Source organism: Amblyomma mixtum, chromosome 9 (genome assembly GCF_055824585.1).
Source record: "Amblyomma mixtum isolate Tamu chromosome 9, ASM5582458v1, whole genome shotgun sequence".
Taxonomy (NCBI): domain Eukaryota; kingdom Metazoa; phylum Arthropoda; class Arachnida; order Ixodida; family Ixodidae; genus Amblyomma; species Amblyomma mixtum.
The window spans coordinates 30,886,091-30,909,347 of NC_143020.1; the positions used below are offsets into that span (position 1 = coordinate 30,886,091).

The window sequence follows — 23,257 nt, forward strand, 5'->3', positions numbered from 1 at the left end:
ACTTCCTAAACCGACGGAGGCAATGTGGGCAGCGTAGGGGGTGATTGATGTTCCTGTCCTCAATAGGTAACATCATGCGCAACGATTAGGAGTCGGCTGGAATTGTGACATTCATTTTATAAATGATCAGGTAAATTCAGTGTTTCTATTCATGACTATGTTCTGTAAGAAATAACGCACGGAATTCTCGTTAGTTTGCTACATAACAGCTTTCACTAGTTCTGCATCCAGGAATATAAACCTGAATGGTAAATACAAGCATTTATTCATTATTCAATACGTGGTCTTTCAGAAAGAACCCTACCGCATGGCGTCTATTCTTCACCCTGGAAATATGTTCTGAGCTGTGGCCAGAAACGAAATGATTTCTCGAGGGCTAATATGTGGCTTTGGTTTCGCAAAGAAAACATACTGCTTGCTTTAGACAGGATTGTTTGTCTCATCAGAAATTGTTGTGCTGTCATATACCCGAGTTCTCTTGAAGATTATAAGTGTTAGCAAAATGTTCGTCGTGTTTATAGGCACTAGTTCAGGAGCTTTCATCTGCATTTGCAATTTTAGATTTGTGCGCATGATCTCACGCTGCTGATATGACACCAGCGGCCGTTAAATATGCCGCAGCTAGCGGCCAAGTTATAATCGCTCCTAAAGTCCTCATCTATAACGTTTGAGGAATCTACCAGGGTGGTTTTGTAGAAATGTAAACCAGCAGCGTAAATGCAATAATTGTGAATACCGGTGACGGACAGTACCCATTGCCAACCGACTGAACCATCTGTCATTGTAATTCCTCTACTGCCTTCGTTTAGGTGTTCCAGGTTGCAATGACACTTAGTTCACTCTTGCTGACAAATCCCAGAGTACCCGATGCTGGGAAAAATATACAGATAAAATTTGAATAAAAGAGGCAGTTCGAAACAGCAAAAAAACGCGTTAGGGTAAAAAAAGTCAGCGGTGCCACACTAGAGCTAGTGTAAAAGAATAAGTAATTCGGCACTAAATCAAATAAAATTCAATGTTGTTTTTAATTCTGATTGGAAGTTCCACTCTATGAGGAACAAGAAGCCTTGTGTAAGTTTTAAAGCGATGAAACCTGATGGAACCAAATTGAGACCCATCTTAAGCACAAAAGCAAACTTAATAGCATAAGTTTGCCAAAAGGCCGACGCAAATGCAATCTGTGCTAAAGGCGGATAGCAGTGCAATGTGGCAACCATTTTCATTCGAACACAGCGCTCTTGCACCACGAGGTGGGCACTTTATTTTGTTCGCCCGTGGCGGGTAAAGAAAAGAGCGTCAGTGACAACCATGCTGTCTGCTGTCTTTAGAGGGACGAAGCAAACGAAATTACTTTGATTGGTGCAATGTAACAGAGAGGACTTCTTTCCTTTGTCATTGCCACACTTCTTCAGTGGGGTTTTGCGCGTCGCTATTCGGTTATGTCCCATGTTGTGAGGAAATAGGCTCGTTTCCTCGCGCCGTAGAGCATTCAGGAGCGATGTGTTTTTTTTTTAATTTTATCGCGCATTGCAATGGCCTTTAATTTGAAGTCCTTATCGGCACTAAGCGAACTAATTTGCCTTTTGTAAAGGTTAGTAGTGAAGCTTTGTTATCATCTGACATATCAGAACGATTTTTACAGTAAGTGATGTCTCCCGCAGCTGACATTAGGTTGCTCAAAAGTTTTTTGTTTATGCTTTTAACTGCCTGGCTTGAAGATATTTTGACACGTCTTCAAGGCCCGTTTTCATGTCGTGTACAGAATGATTTGTGCGAGGTATGGAACCGACTAAAAAAAACTAAAGAAAAATCAATGTGCCTGGCTGTGCATTTTGAGATGAAATAATTTTGCGGCCAACAAAAATCTTAGATTGAGATAAAAAGATCCTAAAAGAACACGCAATAGACGTGTGGCGGAAGGAAAAAAAAGAGGATCCTTATGAATCAGAGTAAAATTTTTACATCACTAACAATTCTGATGATCTGCAAAATCTCCCATAACATGAATAGTTGGAGAACAAAATTCTTGAACCGGACACCAAAGGCTAATTAATGGCTTTGCCATTCACACTCACAACAAAAAAGAAAAGCGGAGTACCGAAGGACAGCACAGCACCTCGTTGAGTGTAGGGATTAAGCTATTTGATAGTGTAGCGGCTGTGGCTGAAGTAAGAAAACTAATTTTACCTGGCTAAGTTGCCTCAGAGGTATTCAGATGAATAGATGAAGAAGGTAAGGATACTCACTACACAAAGAAAAACAATCTTACCTGCTTTGCAAGTGCACCGACACTCTTCTACTCCGGGAAAGTTGTTGTCATTGTAACTACAGCCTCCGTTGTCCAACAAGCACTTGCCAGTCGACTTATCAAAATAGTAAACGTTCCGAGAATGCACGCAGGTTTCAAACGGCCTCAGCCAATTGCAGACCGCCGCTGAAATTATGAAGGGAAAAACATTGTCAATATAAATTAGTTTTGGATCTTGGCATAACAATTCCTATTTTTCCTCTTTTCAAGAGAGTTCGAATGGTCGCTGTAGGGATGAGGATATTTTCTCCTTTATGTGAAAATATTATCAAGTTGTACGTAACATATTCAGGTTCTCATACTGAAACAAAGTTATGCAGCTGGCTTCAACACCCAGAAGTAACTCGCTTAGCCTTGAAAAAGCATGTGTGAACACTTGCCGCCTCGGTTAAGCAAGTATGCATTGTCTCAAGTGCCGTTCATGACATTTCATTTTATAGTTCTTGTCTTACAGGTTCGCGAAACACAATCCTAGCTAAAGATTACTATTAAATTGCATAAATAAAATCTTAGTAGGTAAAGGCAAGAACTAGCAAGATGTGTAAACTAACAAAGTATCTGATCTTGGCTGACGAGTGCGTACTTGCAGTTCGAGAGAATGCAGGACACATTTTTAGGATTTGGCGTTCCAGTGAAAATGATGAAGAAAGAGATTATATCTGAGCTCATGCAAGGAAAATTGCTGACGGTATTCATTCAAATGGGTCCAAAATTTGGGAGACTTAAATCAATAGCTCACAAAGGTGTAGATTCAGTAAAAATTACAGGAAACTTGAAATGAAACTAAAGAAAGGCGCCTCTCTATGTGAGCTTAATATATCAACGTAGCTTAGCGCTTTTGAGTCATTTTCTGCAACAACGACCAACCAGCTCCAGAAAGCCGTCTACCTGAACAATTCGAGACACCTCTTTGCGTCTCGCCATCCGCTGTCAACTTTTTGGCGGTCCATGCTTCGACTGCTGTTCCTCGCTAGATATTCTGCGTTATATATCAGGGTTCACAAGGCATCACCAATACCTACATCTCTTGCAGCTGGATAGAGAACTTGGTGCTCGTCGCCTTCTTTCGAGCGTTTCCTGCAGTAGGAACAAGCTGGTTGTCTTTCTCCTTCTGGTCACTGACGTGTTCATCTCACGATTCGCTGTTTCATGCCGAATAGTACTTCACCCATTCACCTACCTTAGAAGAATTTCTGCATGTGGCTCAGAACAGACCTAGTGCAGATGAATATGATGTAATTGAACTCACATCGACCGAGAAAGGCGGTCAACATGACAGAAGGCGGCCACAAAAAGCTTGTGATGGTGATATAGGCGAGCGTTTCTATATAAAGGCTGAATCTTATCCACTTGCTCTTCATGGGCACCGCTGCCACCATCGAGCATTTAGAGACGCAGAAGAACAGAATAACAGGGCATAAGATGGCACAGGTTGGGAAAAGGAAGGTGTGCCTTTGGTGACGGCATTCCGGCTGCTTCACAGCCAGGAAGATGGAATGAAAACTGAGTGCGAGTGGAGGTTGTTAATGTGAAAACACAAAGAATTGCACGATTTTATTCGAACAACTCAGATGTTCCAGAACGGAGTCGCTGGCCGTCGTGTCACACAAATTACACACGCGGCGCGCACAATCTACGTCCTGCAATGACACCGACGCAAATCGCTTACACATGCTTCAGATATGCCCTCCGTACAGTGCACGACAAGCTTTTGCAGTGTGTCGAAGATTTAGTCCAATATTCTCTTGAAACACGAGCTCCAAAATACAAAGGCAGATATGTCCCGGCATCACGCGTATGCAACGCTTTGTGGGCAGTTCAAATTGCCTTGGCAATGAACAGCTTTCTGATAGCCTGACTTCAACAAAACCTTGAGGAGAACGAAGGGGAGGAGCAAATGCGGGGAGGTTAACCGGTATATAAAACTAGTTTCTTCAGTGCACTGGGGGAAAGGGATGCGGGGATATAAAGGTGAGGCCTGTCTTTAAAAAAATGTTGAAGGCTGCTTTCATCGCCCACCAGAGCGCATGCAGTCTTGCCCTGGAGGCCTAGAGAGGAATCTCGGAAATGGGACGAGAGTTGAATTGATTTTTGTAAGCTTCGGGTAGTCTCATGTCATCGCAGTACTGAGGACACTCCGATTCAATGTGACGATTTTTCTCTGGAATGCCTCAGTGCAAGCAATTTTATACAATGTTCCCAACTTTCTGTGGAATGTCTCAGTCGAAGCAATTTAAGCTACGTTGAAATCAATCCTGTGGACACAGCGTTTGGTGTGCGCAGTGCATAGCTTTAAGCGACGATACACGGCCATTAAGAACCTGAAATGAATACATTTCAAGCGAATCTCAAACCTACGCAAAAATAGCTAGGTTCCTACGTCCGTCCAGAACCGTGATACAGCCCCTGAAAGAAATTGGCGTAAGCCATGTTTCGGTCAAGCATGAGAGCGTCCATATCCCACTGTGCCGCAACATCATCATCAGCCTGACGATGCCCACTAGAAAGGAAATGCCTCTCCCAAGTCTCTAATTAACCCTCTCGTCTGCCAGCTGCGGTCATCGAATCCCCGCATACTCGATAATCTTATCCGCTCGCCTGACATTCTCCCGCCCCCTGCTACGTTTGCGTTGTCTTGGAATCCACTCCAAAGAAGCGCATGTTTAGCAGTGGCTGGTTATTTACTCCAGTCAAGTTGGCCGCGTTGAGCAGCATCATTTAGCGGTAGCTAGCTCAATTTGGCCGCCTAGTTCCTCGCACATTAATAACATCACGATTATTTTTGTGACGGGTAATGCAGACCTCGAGTCGCAGAATTTTATAAATTGTTTTGCAAACCAGTCAAGCGGATGCCTTTCTGTATGTCTGCCAATTCTATTGTCGCGACAGGTATTTTATGCGGGTGCTTTAAACGGTAGCTTAAGCGGCTTCCAGGCACTATCGCAGATATCGCTCAAGATCTGTTCGTCACTGATCCATCTACGCAAACATGCACCGAGGTACTATACGTTGGTGGGAAATAAGACAGGGCCACATGTTGGAGTCCCTGTTGTGCGGTGTGTATTTTGTTTGCTGACCATGGGAAGGGCGTTGTTAGGTTGGGCTTTAGGACTACAGACCGAGGCACCTTAGCAATGTAATCTTGACAAGTTGTCCGTAGGAAATCCGCCGCACAGGCTCCTAATTGCTTTGAAGCAGACTGTGTGTGCGTGCGCTTCTAATCTTCATCAATGAGTGATTTCGATTCCTGGTTAGATATGGCAGATGCGCTTACTCATAATACCTGTTGCTAGAAATAAGTGCAGGCTCCGCTGGCCTCATAAAATCTATGTCATCTCGAAGCTACGCGGTGTAAACCCAAGTACCCCCTAAAGGACGTTCTTCAGCGCTTTTAGTCGGTGACAAGGCCAGCAGTCCTAACCCCGAGAAAGTAGGTACACTGTATCAGATGCAACCTATCACAGTGCGTGATACCTCTTCAGTAGATATCGGTCGGGTGGCCCTAAGGGTTTCACACCTGATACACGGTTTGACATTTGCATTGCGGCATAAGTTGAAGCCCCTGACGATGCATATACGCAGGAAAGTGGACTGAATTTTCAGAATGTTTGGTGAACTTCGTGAATTGCGACACACCACTTCCACATCAAGATGTCGTGTTTTTACAAGAATATCGAAGTTGAAATCACTAGTGGTTTCAAAAGGCTGGTAAGCCCGAGATGAAGAAACTTTGACCTGAACACTGTGAGCGACACCTGTATTGACTGGAAAATTTGTCGTGCCACCTCGTAGATTCGCCGTATAGACGCCATGGTCCTCAAACGACTTCAGGTTCATTAATAAAGAATTCCACGAACTCCATATTATTCCATAGCATCTAACTTTGAGTCGAGCTAAACATTATCGAGTGCGCCTTTGATATCGCGGTGTAGATGAGCTGTCATCCTCTGGCGACATTTCTTATGCTCTAGTCTTCAGGAGACCAATAACGATGCTGGTAACACATCGATAATTGCGAACTCCTCACATAGCATCTTTGTATCGGCTTCATGTTACAATGAGGTAAGTTAAACGTGTTGTATACCTCAGTCCATGTTCTTACTACTAGAATCAGTGAGAGCTACAGGTCTGTAAACTGTCATGTCACGTGGCGATTTCCTTCGTTGCAGCAAAGCCGCAATACAACTTGTTTTCCATTGTAGCAGAATGGTGAAAGTCACCCAGTTTTCGTTGCACTAGATTAAGAGGGTTGGTTATTGTGGCCACAGGTGTCAAAGCTAAGCGCAGGCGATTCCTTTACACCTTCGCCAAGAAGGCTGCTAACAAGAACACATCGCTGATTTAAGTTACTTCCCCTGACCGAAAGGAGAATGTCAAGAGGGCCATACAATGTGTCAGAATCTCATTGACGCTGCGCGGCTGTGTACTTTCTGTCAGCGATTAACGGGAAAAATCTTCGCCTGACTTTTCCCAGTTCTGCAAAGGTGCCAGTTCACGGAAGGGATATCGGTAATCTTGAAGGGCCGGCATTGTCTACATGACATGGTAGCGCATACTAAATAGCTTATTTGCCAGAGAACATTACTTATAAAGCAGCATTTCTGGAATTTATAGCACAAATTCTGCTTTCCTTGCTTGCAGAAGTTACCGAAAGACACTTTATATGTTTATTTACCGTTTTAATCACATTACTTTCCATACCTATCGGCTTTCAATTCCTTGGCGGCTGTAAAGCTTCCACCATAGCACTGCAACGAAGCTGGACAAGTCATGAGGTATAAAGGCCTGCATATGTCGTGAACAACACCTTTCTCTAGCCTTACATAAAGGCGATAACACGCATTTTCAGAAATCAATAGCTTATAACGGGGTATTCTATATCGGCCTCTTACGGCTTAGTTTAAACCTTTCATTACCTTAGCGATTTGGAATGGATGGTATAAATATATTTGCTTTATTTTCTGAGCCTAAAAAGTTATAGCTATCGTCCTGCCTTTTGTGAAGATTTCTCTGCATACTAGTGGATTTCTTTGGCAGCAATGAGGACTGCACGATGATTACTTCGTTGTAATAGTGATCCGCAATGCAGAAACAGCCAGTAATCTGCACGCATTCCGCTACACCAGGAGATGCGCAGTATTTTTAGTTTGCTTGCAGTGATGTTATTTGGAGACATATTATGTTCCGAAATCCTGCAATATACTATTCAAAGTTGGCAAAAACGTGCACATTAAACAAACTGTTTCTAAGGCTACCTTTATCTAAGGTGCAGGAGATAAAACGTTTAGGAATCTCCGAACCTGCAGTTCGTATTTTCGTTCCCGAGTACTACTACGCTTTGTCATTTAAGTTTGCGCTTAAAACTTGGAACTGAAACATGCGCACGAGATCACACACCATATTTGGATTGGTACTGAAGAAAACGGCCACCTTGAATAATAACGGCGGTATGTGCTCCCCACCTTTTAAACAATCATTTTCAAACTGGCAAAAATGAAAAAGATATAGATAACACTTTGCACACGCCCTCGTCTGCAACTATGCATGCGATCCTCAGGATTCCTAAATTTAAGGTACAGGTAGAGCTGAAATATTTATTTTAAAGGTGTCAAAAACTGACAGCAGCAAAAGAATATAGTCATACTTGTAAAAACACTTCGCGAAGACAAAAGATTTTCTTAGGGAAGTGTAGCAATGCGCATCCCAAGAATAGTGGGTGCTTACGAAGTATGCTAGAGGCTGACATTCCTGTCATAATCGAATGAGAGGAAATAAAATTATTTTCATATGGCCAACCGATGTCATTGTCAAGTAGGGTTCAGAAATCTTTGAAGCATATTTTAAGAAATCGTTTCTGTCATTAATACCATCTTAAGATTCACAAGAGCACTGTTTTGTATGCTTTTTGTTATGAGCTAATTTAATAAAGGATCATGAAATCAGTGACGTGTTTTAAAGAGAGGTAGAAAAGAAATAATGAAAAACAGACAAGAAATCAAAAATCGCATTAGTACTCACGAGTTTGACAGGCTCTGTCGCATTCGTTTCGGGTTCCAAAGGGGCCTCGTCCACATGTCCACGCGCATTTTTTCTTGGCAGTGTAGTACACAAAGCTCTTATGGGGGCATGGTTTAGTTTGCAGCGGCTTGTAGCTTGACTGGCACCGCGGATCTACGGAGAAAAGCACGAACTACATTGAAAGGTTAATTTTATGGTGCTTTGGCCAGCGTGATAACTCTCCCGATGCACTGTCACGCAAAAGATATTATAAATCCCACTTTGACATCTTTTGAATGGTCATTGTATCATTAAAAGGAATATATGAAGTGTTAGATAACTTATCTTTGCTGGTATGCAAACTCACAGAGGGAGAAAAATAGTTACACACTTCATGGGTTGCAGCTTAATGTTGTTTTCACAGGGCTAGAACACATCTTTTATAAAAATAGTCATTTGTCCTTAAATTCATGGTACATTAGAATTACAGTGGCACTGATTGGATAAATCAGCCCCTCACCATGCCAGTATCTCCAGATTCAATAACCCCATCGACACATCGCCACGGTTCTCGCACCTGTTACTTCTTGATACTTCGAAATACATTAAGGAAATCAACCGTTGCAGATGAACAAGCAATGGTGAATCTCTTCGCGAATCCCCTTTCAGACGCAATACCTTTCCACCGTTCCTTTTATTCTTAAATAATCGAACACACGTGATGCAGAACTGACAACTCAGACCACACTTCAAAGTATGTCCAACTCATACAGGCATCACTATTCACCCGCAGAAAACCAGTACATCTCTTTTTAGTGCAATTTGTTCAGTATTATGTTGTTTCTGTTTCTGACGTTTCATTCCAGCCTTTTCTGCGGCGGAGCTTAAATATAGGATTTGATAGAACTTCTTTGCCAGTTGTATGGTTGCACGGAAAGCTAAGCTGTTCTTCTGCTTCATTTATATCCTTTCTTCGCTCCTGCCTGCCATCTGATTTAGGTTATTTTAGGTAGTGACGAAGACATCTCTCCCAAGCAGCACATGACAGTGGTCCAATGTAGGAATTGAGTTGGCAAACTACGGTCCTATGAAGGCCCCACGTTGCCAATGTTCTTTCCGCCTTGGCTCAGTCATTTTCAAAAGTTAGCAGTATTGGACCAGTTTCTCGGGCGTTTTCCCCGTCTTGGCTCAGCCATTTTTAGAAGTTGGCAGTAATGGACCAGTTTCTCGGGCGTTTTCCCTGTCTTGGCTCAGCCATTTTTAGAAGTTGGCAGTATTGGACCAGTTTCTCGGGCGTTTTCCCCGCCTTGGCTAAGCCATTTCTAGAAGTTCGCCGTATTGGACCGGTTTCTCGGACGTTTTCCCTGCGTTGGCTCAGCCATATTTCGAAGCCGGCACTATTGGACCAGTTTCTCGAATGTTTTTCCTGTCTTGGCTGTGCCATTTATAGAAGCTGGCAGTATTGGACGAGATTCTGGAATGTTTCCCTTGCATTCACTTTATCATATTTCGAAGAGGCAGTATCTCACCAGTTCGACAATCTCTTCCTGCAATAGACAGCTCGACTTCGTGTCGTAGGCAGCGTCGCGCTGCCTACGACATTGAGAGCAGTCTTGGAGCGGAAAAAAGGGTGGGTTAGATAAACAAAAATAAAAAATCTTCATCCCCGTTCTCAAGTCGTGAAGCTATGTTGGAAAGGTTTTTCTGAGATATGGAGATTAATGGGGCATTAGCCCTCCTGTAGCTTGAAGAAGAATTATTTTGGCGAGAACGAAGGCTCTCTAAGAAGAGCTGCGCGTTCACATAAATACCGCAGTAGCGCATCGTAATTCAAAGTGGCGGGGCTAGTTGGTGCTGCATCTTCTTTTCCCGAAATTTCCTCGCGGAGGGGAGACGCCGTGCTCGCATGTAAGCATACGGCACGCGGATGTAGGGGGAGGGGGGGGACACGACTTGAGCGTAGTCTGCTTTGTTTTCCTTCCGAGAGGTTATTGTGTAGGCGCCCAGGGCGGAAGAGGGGCCCCGAAACTAGGGTGTCTCGATGCGCGGGAGGGGAAAGCGGAGAGAAGCGCACGCACATCTAGGCGCCCTACGAGCACCTGTTTCTATTCACGCCAGCACTCGACTTGCACTTGCCGATCTGCGCCCTGCCTGTGGGACTAGTGGATTTTCCTGGCGCATGTTCCCTGTTTACATGAGTGGCATGCACGAGAAAGTTGACATGATACGCTGCTCTCGCGCTCATGTAAACGGAGCTTATCAGCCGTCCTAGTGTTATGCGCTTTTCTTACAGTCTCACTGTAAAAACTAGCCGTCACTTTGACGGTCACCCTTTGGTCTATTTTGACGGGTCCCCGGTGTATTCCGAAAAGACGGTTCCTTCGGCGTGAATCAGGGGGAGAGGGCAGAGCAACGAGAAGCACAAAAAGTAAACAAAATTCTCGGCCTTCTGATTAGCTCTTCTTCGCAAACGTCATACGACCGATGACCTATCGCGATACGGTCGCGTTTGGCGTCGCGCGGACTCTGCGTACGAAGCATTTTTTGGCCTCTTTGTGCGATCTTGGCGTGGTCGGTGTGCGCGGGCCTTTTTTTTTCGTGTCCTCGCGCCATTTTGTTTTTTTTTCTCGTTGGTGAGAAGACGGCGAGGCTTGGATTCACGGAAGCGGCTGCTGTCTCAAACTAAGTGCCCCTAATTACGGTAGGTGTACTGCATGTTTACTATATTTGCTTACATTTTTCTTTCGGAACGTGGTGTATGACACCAGCGCGGAGAGACTTGTTCGAGCCGTCGTGGCGTGCACACCGCGGCCGCCAGCGTACGTATGTTTTTCGCTTCAAGCCCGTCGTGGATTCGTCTCGCGCTGTGCTCGTCCGCTTTCCTACACAAGGGTTACCATCTCTGCAAACTTTATTCTGTGCGTTCTCTGTGAGCCCGCTCCTTCCTAACGCAAGAGGTGGCCTTGTATGCTTCTACACACAGGTGAAGGGAACACGCAAGCCGATAGCGCACTTGTGGCTGTTGTAAACAACGCACTGTCGTGCTTTTGCGCGGCCTGCTTAGACTGCTGGTCGCGCGGCTGTTAAGATGTGGTGTGACAGCTATTACCCCATAGTGTTCCTTCGGTGCATATTCGGCTTTCGAATTAAATCGTCCTCAATGTTTTTAAAACTCTTACTGTTCCAAAAGTATAGCACGCACGATCGTATTGCGCAAGACGTGGCCTGCCTCCAGTTTTTAGAACAGCCGCAGGGGTTCGATCGGCCCGCATCGCGATGATCCCGCGTGTTCGCTGCCGTATTGCTTCTACCTGCACTAGGTGCGTTCGCCTTTCCCTTCGTTTTTTGCGGGGACATCTCGAGCACGCCTGTATCGTTTACTTTCGCACTCTGCCGCGCCTATTTCGTCTGTCCGGAACTGTCCGGCAGCTCTTCGGTCGGCTGTACTCGCCCCGGCTCCTAACGCTGCAGCCGTGCGAGGCGGCGGCGGTCGGCCCGCTGGTTGTGTATGTTCCTGCTGCACTGGCCGTAGTTTGACGTGATAACTCCGAGGTCCGGTGTGCCTGCAGCAAGCTGTGATAGCTTCGTGCAAGCGGGACCCGATTTTCTAGAACGAGCATGTTGCTAGGAATACATATTCGAAAGCAAAAGATCAGGCCAGACCGAGAGCCTTCGCTGCCCTGTAGCCTTAAGGGTGAACCGAGTATAATCTCTGATGTCTTTCCTATGGCACCAAGCTTGCCGTATGCGTAGTTTGTATTAGTCTTGAAATTACAGAGCAAACCGTTTGACTCAATAGTATTACGTGCTAGTAATTTTGTTTTCATGCAGGCTCAGGTGTGGGCGACATCCACCTACTTGCCCTTGCAGTCGACAGAGAGGAGTGGACAAGCGGACAAGTCTGGACAAGGCAGTGGGACTCCTTCTTGGAGCCTTTCTTGGTTTCAATATCTGTGATCCACCCGGCAGCCCTCTCACTATGGAACGTTTGCAGAGGTAAATAAGTGTGAAATAATTAGAAAGACTGTTTCTATAAAGGTTGGGATTTCAGGAGCAGTAAAAAATTTATTGAAATAATATGCGTGACTTAAAATACAGTACTTCTTCTAAGTACAGTACAGTACAGTACAGTACTTCTTCGAACGCTTGGCTTTGTGGGTTCTTATAGGGTGCTGCAGTAGAAGGTGCAGGACTGAAATCTTTTCTTTCAGGGATTTATGGTTTATGCACTAGTGAGTAATCTCATAACTTGGCAGCCCTTAGCACAGCAAGCTGGCACCATTCATATCGTGCATCATCGCTTACAGCGTTTACCAAATTTGTTACATGTTATTCAGAGTTCTAGCAAAAAAACAGTAAAAACTGAGACACAGGTCGATGAGACGGTACACACACTACCGCTGAACTTACAGCTGATTTATTTTTGCAAGGGCACATGCAAATGAAACAAGCCCAGTCGTCATTCCATTCCTGATAAAAAGCGCCACTCTTTTTCTGTGATAAGGACAGAGAACCACTTATTCTTTTTTATAATTTGTTAGAAGTGTTTCAAGCAGCTCTTGCTCATGCCTGGACTTACCCCTGCTAATAAGATTTGCACCACTTAATCTTTTTTATAATGTGTTGGAAGAATTTCAAGCAGTTCTTGCTCATGCCTGACTTACCCCTGCTAATAATGTTCATGCTTTGAAACAGAGGCTGGCATCTGCTACAGTCGTTCACATACAAATCAAAGTTGCTACCAGTGCCTGCTTGCAACTTCTTGCCATGTTATCTGCGACGTTCATTCAGGCATTGCCGAGTCTGCCTGACGTATGCTTTCCCACTGGACATATGGATTTAATACACAACCCTCATTACACACACTGTGAACTCCAATTGGTGGTTGCTCTTGCAGGCTGAAAACACAAACTGGATACCAAAATGTTCGGACACACTTTCAACCCGTGGGAAATTTTATGGAAGTATGGGACAAGAAACACTGAGGTGATCCTGTTCTACCATAAAATTTCCCATGGGCTGAAAAGAGCGTCCGAAAAATTTGGTATCAACATGGTGTTTTCAGCCAATCATGAGCTATCTGGTCTTTTCACCCGCATCTCTGGCTGTGCAGAGAACACGCATGCAAGACCAACCACCAAACGAGGTTCACAAAGTGTGTGGTGGGAGTTGTGTATTCAACCCCATGGGCTGTGGGAAAGTATACATCGAGTAGGCTGGGCAATGCCTGAAGGAATGCCCCAGGAAACACATTGCGTCCGAGCACAGGGAGTAACCTGGCATTGCATGTGAGGGACTGTAGCAAATGTTTGCCACTGTTTCACCGCACGAGCATTACTAGCAGGGGGAAGTCCTTGCACGAGCGAGGACTGGTTGAAGCATTTTTAATCAAAAAGAATGAGCAATCCTGCATACGTGAGCCATCTATCTTTAGCATAGTGAAGCACTGCTGTTTTTTTTCTGGGATGGAAAGATGATTGAGCTTGATTTTTTCAGTTGCATGGGCGCTTGAGCCAGAAAATGGCTTCAAGTACGTGGATGAGCCAAAAAATAATCATTTGTAAGTCCGCCAAAAGTGTGTGACTTCTTCTGGTCCTGTGTCACGGTTTTCAGGATATTGCAGGAAACACCTGGTATAATTGATTATGTAATTCAAAATATCTTTGGTCATCTAGGATGCTCACTTAGACTTGAAGCAAGTAATGCGTAACCCTATCAGTACATGTGTTGTACACCTTGTGGTGTTTACAAGTGCTTCCTCCAGAATGATGTATTGATCTGCCAGAGTTGTCCAGTTGAAAGGAATGCTTCTGATACCTTCCACTTCCAGACCTGCCCTCCTAAGACCGCCTAGATTGGTTTATGTGCCGTTGCCTGCTGATCAAAGCTTTGCTTTGAGGAAATGGGATGTGTACTCTCATTGCCAAATTAAAGTATAGTGACTGTGTTGGCTTCAAGTGGTAAATGTAAAGGTGATGTCGTGTATATAGCCTGAATGGTTGAATCAACAAAAGGATGACGCAATAAGGGAACAAGACAGTACACCTTTTGAACTACAGTGTAAAATTTTTCCGCAAGGTGCGATATATTCCAGCGGTGGACTTTCGTCGCAACTTGACAAAGCCCATGCCTTGCAAGCCATGTTAAAGAGTTAGAGTCAGGTTAAAATTCATTGATGTGCATGACAGTTGAAGCGCAACACAGTTCATAAATGGAAGTTGGACAGATGCGTTATCTCCATTTTATAGAAAAGAGAATTATGTTTTGATTTCATTTACAAGTATTTAATGATGGCAACAAATTCTAGCTTTAGTAAATTGTTTTTCATGTTCCCTTTAATTAACATGCTTTCACACTTTTATTTTATTGTTTGGAAAGCTTATTGGAGCTGAAAATGCCCTTCGATCCTGCGGTGTGTAATAGAAGCTGCAGTCACTTGCCCTCTATCTATAGGCATCTATGATGCCACTTAGCAGGTGCAAAGTGCTCAATCGCAACGAGAATTCAGTGTCAATGGATTGAGGCCCCTCTAGTGATTTTTTGCTTCATTGTTTAGTTGTGTCAAGGTTTTGTATGTTGCCTTGATTATGAGGCACGTAATAATATATCGGTTTACTATATTTTTTACCTGATGTCCTGACCCAGGTGCTCAGCTACTGATTCTAAGTGAGGGATCAAACACCATCCATAGTAGCTGCATTGCTCTGGAGGCTAAATACAAAGAAGCACGTGTGCTAAGCGATGTCGGTGCATCTTAAATTAAGAACTCTAGGTGGCCAAAATTAATCTGGAGCCCTTCAGTACAGCATTTCGCATTGGCCATTTCCTGGAATTTATTTTCTTACCTTTTTCTAAAATTATGGACATGATTTTTGTGTGCCTGGAAATAATATCTATTTTCTTTGTTCACTTTTCCTATGCAGATGCCATTTGCGAAAAACTGCATTTGATGCATCAGAGGCACAAGGATTTATTCGCAGGTGCCTGCCCGGTTCATGTGATAGAGGGGGTGGAAGGAAGAGACGCTTTGTGAAGTCTTCTCCCCCCTCCAACCAAGCACGGCACCTGCGAATGCGGGGAAAACCCCCCTACACTGTGCCCGCATGTGTGCCTCCCAATCCCCTGGCCTGTTCCACTTCCCGAGGGCCCTCCCTCCCTACAGCCCCTGCCCCCACTCACCCCACAGCCCCTGCCACTATCCCACAGCCCCTGCCATCACCCATCCGACAGCCCCTGCCACCACCCTTCCCGGCCCCTAACGATTAATTCTATTTGGACTTTTTCGTAAAATAAATTTTCTTTTCATGAATACTTTGGTTGTCTCATTTTATGAATATTTGCATGGTTGCTTACGAGTGAACATTTGCATTAATGTTGTCCACTGAAGATAAAAATTAACATAGGCTTTACTGGCGAGTAGTAAATAGAAAACGGCAGTGGCATGCCAGTTTTTAAGCCACTGATGTGACAGGTTGTATGCACTGTCATGAATGGAAAAGCCTGTGCTTAGACTGCATTGATAGTGCCAAATGGCTGAACATATCAATCTTGGCATCAACAGTGGGATATGAATGGAGTAGCGGGTTTTCAGTACAAATTGGTAGGGCCAGAATGGCTATCCATGGGACTAATATTGGCATCAACAATGGGATATCAATGAAATAGCTGATGTTCAGTACACAGTGGTAGTACCAGCATGGCTGAACATTGGACCGATACTTGCAGGACCAATGAAGTATGAGTGGAAAGGCCAGTGATATGCCCATGCTGGTAGTGCCACAATGGCTGAACAATGGAGCAATCTTGGTGTGAAGTATGGGCCAAGGTTGGAAAATGTAGCAATGTGCTTGTATGCCAATGCCAGCCCAATATTGATGCCACTGTATTCCAACAATGAGCGATTGTTGGTACAATCCTGGCGTGCTGCCTGGGCTCCTAACCCCTGTAGTGTGTGCTAGAGTTCACCCTTGCGCTATGGCAGCTCCTGTCTTGTGCTCACCCTGCACAAAATTGAGATTGGATTAAGACTGGATTGGACTGAGAGTGTATCAAGAAAATAAGCAAAAATACACAGCGTTTCACTTACGATAGGAAGTGACAAAAAAGTGCTTTCTGAGCAAAAACAGCGCTCTCGTCGGCGTGGTTTTGTATACGTTGTTGTGCATAGCATTACAGATAAAATATAGTAACCAGCATAACTAATAAGCAGCCATTTTGTTCATTTATTTATTTTAATGTCAGTCAGGAATTTACCGATCAAGGTTAAGCTCCCCAGTTTTTGAGAGCTGTGTTGCTCAGTGTACATTATATCCATATTTGTTTTGCCTAATTTTTGAATTTTTGAATTTACCGATCATGGTTAAGGTCCCCAATTTTTGAGAGCTGTGTTGCTCAGCGCACATTATATCTATATTTGTTTTGCTGAATTTTTGAATACCAGACACTCTTCGCAACTTCAGGGCAAAAAGAATTTTCGGCCTTCGGAAGGACTAAACCAGATGCGCGTGACCGCGCGTCAAAGCAGCGCTTTCGGACGTCACTGGGGATGCGCATCGCCGAGTGGTTTGTTTGTCAGGTGCTCAATTAAAAATTCCCATATAACTTTGCCAACCACGTAACCCGTTAAGCACACCTTTCGCGTCTTCGTAGGCCTGTCTGTGGACGTTGCTCGCAGATTGGGTTCCAGGTTGGCCCGTGAGCGTCACCGAAATTTCTTGCGCTGCAGGTGCGATGACACCCACAGTTTCATAAGCACAAATATTAGTAGTTATTTAAACATAGTGCTCTACAAACTTCCTTTCCAGTTAGGAACCTAGTCATTTTACCAAATAAACTACCTATCTGGGATTAGTTTACATCTGTTTTAATTTACACATCTTAGCTGCATTCTGAGACACATCACCGCTAACTACACCATGGCGAATAAAGCGATCGTTTAAATTGACAGGTGGTGCTGATAGGCTGGCTGTTTTTTTGTTCCCGAGCCTGACCACTTTAATCAGGCTCTCGACGACGGACGTGACCGTGCTCTCTGAGAATCCAGGGTCGCGCACGCGAGGAACTTGCTGCTGAAAGCTAAAGTTAACCTTGTGAACTCAGGATTTTGGAAGTACAGCTCTTAAGCGACTCAAAGTCAATCCTCGCTTGACTACTTTCAATTGGGTCGAATTGTATTCTAGAGTAGGTTTTTTGAGCAAGGTAAATCTGTCCAAACGAGCGAACTGTTAATATAGCTGTTGTTAAGATCAGGGTATTGGAAACAACATTCGAGTGTAACCTCGCAGGAAAATTTCAAATTCTTCCCACACTCTGTAAGAACGTTGAAAACGCTCTCTACAATGTCTTCTCGTCCTTCAGGCGGTAGCAGTGACACTTCTCAGGGATGTCCCGTCGCTGTGCCCAGCATGAACAGCTTGTCCCGTCGCCTCAAGAAGGCGGGAGAGTGCGGCGTTCGGGTCATTTCTTCGGCACAGTCAAACATGGCAGGGATGTGCAGCTTGGTTATTAGCACCGGCGAAGGTTAATCTTAGCGCATTAGGCACGCCACAAAATTTGTAAACGGCAGCGTCGGAGTGCTTTACCTTGTTCCAATTTCCTTCGGCAAGTGATAGGCCAGATCGGCCAGTGCCTCAGTGAAAGGCTGAGGAAGCACAAGACAAGTTTCTCCTCCGATGGCCGTAGGCCATTTGGCTACCCATTGCCGTAAGTGCGAAATTGTCAACAATGGGAACAAAGTAGAAAAGTGCACCGCTCCCTTTTACCGCACTCGGCTGCTGAAGCGACTCCGGTAGGCTGACAGGGAAGTTTTTAAAGCTTTTTGCATTGATAAAGCAGGAGACGAGTGCGTAAGCGCTCCTTCAAGTGCCCTCACTGCAAAAGAGTTGTCATGAATAGCAATTAAAAAACACGCGCATCAGCTAGCAGTAATTTTTGTGACTGCTTGATACCAAAAGAAAAGAAATGGCAAAGTTGAGTTTCTTGCGCGTGTGCGCATGAGATTTGGCGAATTGAGAATCTTATTTTAAATATCTATTAACTTCAATTTATGTCTAGCATGTGTAAAGTCTGCTTCTCTGTCTTTGAGCACTGTTTTATACGTGCTACTTAACATGTTGCAGGCAGTGTCCAGCACCAACTAGCCGAACTTTCTTGTTAAATTAGCTCCCATAGTGCCAAAGACTAACAGTGCAGTTTTCTATGTTTGCCAACTACTCAGACTTAAAGCAGTAACATTTATGATAGCAATACGGGGCACTGCTAAACCGTCAGTTGCATGTATTAGGTTTATTGGTGTTTAACGTCCCAAAGCCACTCAGGCTATGAAGGACGCCGTAGTGAACGGCTGAGGAAAATTCGAATACCTGGGGTTCTTTAACGTGCACTGACATCGCGCAGTACACGGGCCTCTGGTACACGGGCCTCAAGAAGCGCCTCCATCGAAATTCAGCCGCTGCGACCGGGGCCGAACCCGCGTCTTTCGGGTCAGCAGCCGAGCGCCGTAACCACAGAGTCACCATGGCGTGGCTCAACAGTGTATATCAAAAGCAGTAAAATTCCAGCCAGTCACATTCTAAGAATTCGGTCTATCAGCCGCAATCCCGTACAACGTTTGCTCTCAGTGTTTGCACACCAATAACAAAAACCTACAGAGAGGAAGGAATGAAAGAGGCTTTAATGGATAATGGATAATGGAGAGATTTGAGAGATTTGAGAGATTTGACAACTTATGTATATCTGATTCATAAATGTATTACCATAAAATTTTGGTTTCTCTCGGGAGGTATATCAGATAACATTTCATACAAAGACCGCTGCTTAAGGTGTAAAACCGGCGGAAATCATAGTTAATGGCAATACTGTTAGCCTTTAAAGAAAAATGATACTAAAAATCTGTTTCTCATGGAATTGTTACCGAAATAATATAAATAGTTAATACAACAATACTATGAACTGCATCTCCGCAGCGTCTGCTCAGTTCATCTCCTAATGTGCGTTACTCCTACACTTTGTCGACTTAAGTTTGCTTAGCAACGTGAAAAGTGGCGCACAACTTCTTTCTGTTAACAATACGACTACGCCCTGAAAAATGAAACTCTAGGTTTGGTCGTGGAGTAACAATGGCATGAAAATTTTCTGACATTACCCCTGACATTGGTGGTTAACAAGGTAGATAAGTTGTTCTTAACATCCACTGGCAATAAAGAAGCATGTTTCAGAGACACTTCCATCTGCACATTTTGTTCAGCGGCATATTTCTCGTACATTGCAGCCTCTTGACACTAAAAATATTGGCATGACGTTTGTGCTTTCCAAACCCACTATTGCAGGCACAATGGTTTCTAGCGACGCAGTCTTTCTGTCTCTCGAAAGCAGCATATTTTTTTTTTCAGAACATGAATTCTTTTCTATGGTATGTTACACAAACCAAGTGAAATAAAACGGGCGCACAGCAATAAAACCGAGAGAAATGGTTATTCGTCGCGCGTGTTCTCACTTAACAATAAAAATCTACGTGCGTAAGCGACTCCAGTTGTGCCAGAAAAATGGTGTTTTCGGGAGACACAAAGGCTGCCGCGCTAGAAACCATTGTGCCTGCAATAGTGGGTTTGGAAAGCACTAACTTCATGCTAATAATATTACTGCCAAGAGGTTGCTCTAGACGAGAAATGTGCAGCTGGAGAGGAGATTTTCTGCATTTGTTCAAACCTCTTTGCAGTTCGTGTTGCGCTGGAGTCGGGTTATAATCAGTAGCCAGAAATGTCCGCTTCCTTGCTTCAGGTCGAAAAAGAATAGCGGCGAAAGCCCGCACACTAAATGTTCTGCGGCATTTTATCACTGCAGTTTTCACTTAAATGGAAGGTTTAGTCCTGGCACTGAACACTTTTTATGTGATTTCAAAACTATCTAAGGTGCTGTGCAACTGAATGTGTTTGATTTCGTACTTCGGTGCATGTCAACACCGAATCTACCTGCACCTCAGTTTTGTTGAAGCAGGCAGCTGTTGAGAACAAGGACGTGGGATAGAACTCGGCCTCCTACATTATGTGGTGTACTTATTCTGAACAGAATGTCACCTGATAATATTTGTGCAGCGGATGCCTCGCTTCGGCACAGCTGCAAGACGCAAGGCGGCTGCCAGCTTCGCGTTTACAGGGTACACAGGTCGAGGTTACAAAAACCATTCCACACTTCCGGGCTTTTTCTTTCAATCTGTTTTCAAATCCTGTAACTAATCATCGTCATCATCACGAGCCTGACTACACCGACTGCAGGACAAAAGCCTCGACCATGTCGCTCCAATTATCCCTGTCCTCTACCAGCTGCACACAACGTATACCCGAGAACTTCTTATCTCATCTGCCCACCTATCTTTCCAGACAACCCTGCAACTCTCGCTTTCTCTTGGAATTTACTACGTTACTCTTAAGGACCGGCGATAATCTTGCCGTCACGTTACATGCCCAGCCCAAGCCCATTTCTCCCTCTTGATTTCGACCAGGATGGCATTAATACGCGTTTGTTGCGACACCCACTCTGCCCGTTTGCGATCTGTTCGGGTTAAAGCATTTTCACTGATGTTCAGCCAAAAGATGGGTAAATATTGTTAACAGGAGCTACCGCTACCTTCCTTTGCGACTCTCTTGCCTTGCTGTTCTTTCATCTCAGCACGCTTGAGTATTTTTCGCACGGTTTCGTATGGGTGTCTTCGGGGTTAGAACGCTCGGTTGCCGAGCGGGAAGAGCCTGGTCCAATCCAAGCCATGATGGGCGCATTCTGATAGACTCCAGGAAAAAAAGCGCTCGCGGCCTATGCGACGAAAAATTATTCAGTTGAAAGGAGCAGTCACTATCGCACATGAAAAGAATACTCAATGGCATCGCATAGAAAAATGCAAAAAATTACTAATCCTCTCCTCAATATATAATTTCGCGGATTTTGGTGTATAAACTGAACTCGGTATATCAAAATAAAATTTGAAATATTAGGAACAAGAAGCAATTATTCGCAGCTCTTAAATTTTCACAAAGTTACATAATAATTTTGGTGGTTTCATAGCAGTCTGCCCGTATCAGAAAGCGCCTACTAGTATTAACCTATGGGACATAGATTTCTCAGCATCTTTTGTTACATTTCTGTCATATTTTATGCAATGCCATTTTATGCATTTTACGCAGTACGGCATCGACTCAATTGCATACGATCTGCCTGATGTGTTTTTATATGCAGAGCATAGAATCGCATCCGACTAGCCTGAAGTGTATTGAATGTAGGGGAGATAAAGTTAGAAATGAACGGCGGCGCAACAAGAAGAACACAACAAGAGAGGGGACACCACATGCGCACACTACCAACTGTTTATTGCATGGAAAGGTGGCATATGGAAAGGTCCATGCAATAAACAGTTGGTAGTGTGCGCATGTGGTGTCCCCTCTCTTGTTGTGTTCTTCTTGTTGCGCCGCCGTTCATTTCATCATGCACCAACTCGCCCCTCAGGCCATTCTTCTGTTATAAAGTTAGACTTTTAATCTAAGATATCGTAACTGGAACTCTCCAAGAAAAAGTAAAAAAGTTGTGGTCATATCAAGAGGTTAGTAGTTTACAGCAAGCAATATCCGTGCACCATTTTGTGGAATTTTGCAGATCTCATTGGCGTCACCGTTTGAGAGCAGGCAATTCTATGGTCTCGCGAGCACGAAGGTCGAGTTGAAGTTCCAGGTTATTTTCCTATCTTACAAAGGAGGAGTCGTAAATACAAGCTATAGTAATAGCTAGACTGAAGGTCGCGCTTTCTTGAGATAGTGGCAGTACAGAAGGAAGGCGAGGATAACATCATTCACACTAATTCAACGTGTGATGGGTAGGCCATACAGATTCACACTTACGCGAAGCACGAACACACATGCAAGAAATCGCAATACACGCATAAATTTAAAGCAAATGTTTGCAAATAACTGAAATATGTAGTGTATATATCACAAACTAAGTATAATATATTGTATTGATATCGCAAACATTGAAGAAGGAAATTCATATGTCTGCTTCTTTCAAAGACAGAAATTGTCACGGCAGTAGTCACAGATTTCCTGTTTTCAATTGATGGTAGTATCAAAATGGTTTTGGCCTAATTATTTAGCAAGACGGGAAGGTTGCAACGTAAAGACTGGTTCAAAGAGTAAGTTTTTGGTGTAGCAGTGATCCAAGTTTTTTTGTGTCTGGTGTCAGAGCAGTTGCTGTTTTATCTCAGTTGTCCAAGTACAATGAAGGGATTATGACGTTGTCGTCAAGAGTATTTATAGCATAATAGAAGCCTGTAAATGTATAGTGCGAAGATTGAAAGGATATCCTTATTTATAAAGATATTTCTTGTGGGCAAAGGGAATGGTACATTCGCGATGGACCAGACAGCTTTTTTCTGCAGCAAACGCATTCTCTGAAAATTTGTTACCCGTGTAGCGAACCACGACGGCCGCGCATGTTACCGCCGGGGCAGATCACTGACGACTCGCCGACGAAGACGAAGCGCCAGTGAAAGACGAAGAGCCGCCGCACTGCACGAGATTGGTTCCTGTGAACTGACCACGAAGCGCCAGTGAAACACGAAGAGCCGCCGCACTGCACGAGATCGGTTCCTGTGAACTGGCCACGAAGCGCCAGTGAAAGACGAAGAGCCGCCGCACTGCACGAGATCGGTTCCGGATAACTGGCCATCATCTGCGCTACCCGCCGTATTGCTCTCCCAATTTGTATCGCTTGCCGTGAAACCCCCTTTTATTTGGTGGTGGTTGCGGTCTTCTGACGCCCTGGACATTCGCAGCCGTCCAGTCTTGCCCCACCCACCCCACCTTTCTCTGCGCTAGAGCGCTCCGGCAGCGCGATCCGGATGTCTTCAGTGGCACCGGCGATCATGACGTCGAAGACTGGTTGGCATCCTACGAACGGTTCAGCACCCAT

At 44.4% G+C, this 23,257-nt stretch overlaps 1 protein-coding gene across 1 annotated transcript; it reads right to left on the reverse strand.

Moving 5' to 3' along the window:
- Window positions 1-805: 805 nt before the first annotated feature.
- On the reverse strand, window positions 806-23,257 carry LOC149328648 (BPTI/Kunitz domain-containing protein-like). Its single transcript, XM_089559048.1, has 4 exons — window positions 23,149-23,257; window positions 8,327-8,479; window positions 2,270-2,434; window positions 806-870 (listed from the first exon to the last, which is right to left on the reverse strand). Exons 1-4 carry the CDS (start codon window positions 23,255-23,257, stop codon window positions 806-808), a joined length of 492 nt encoding a protein of 163 aa, XP_089415174.1.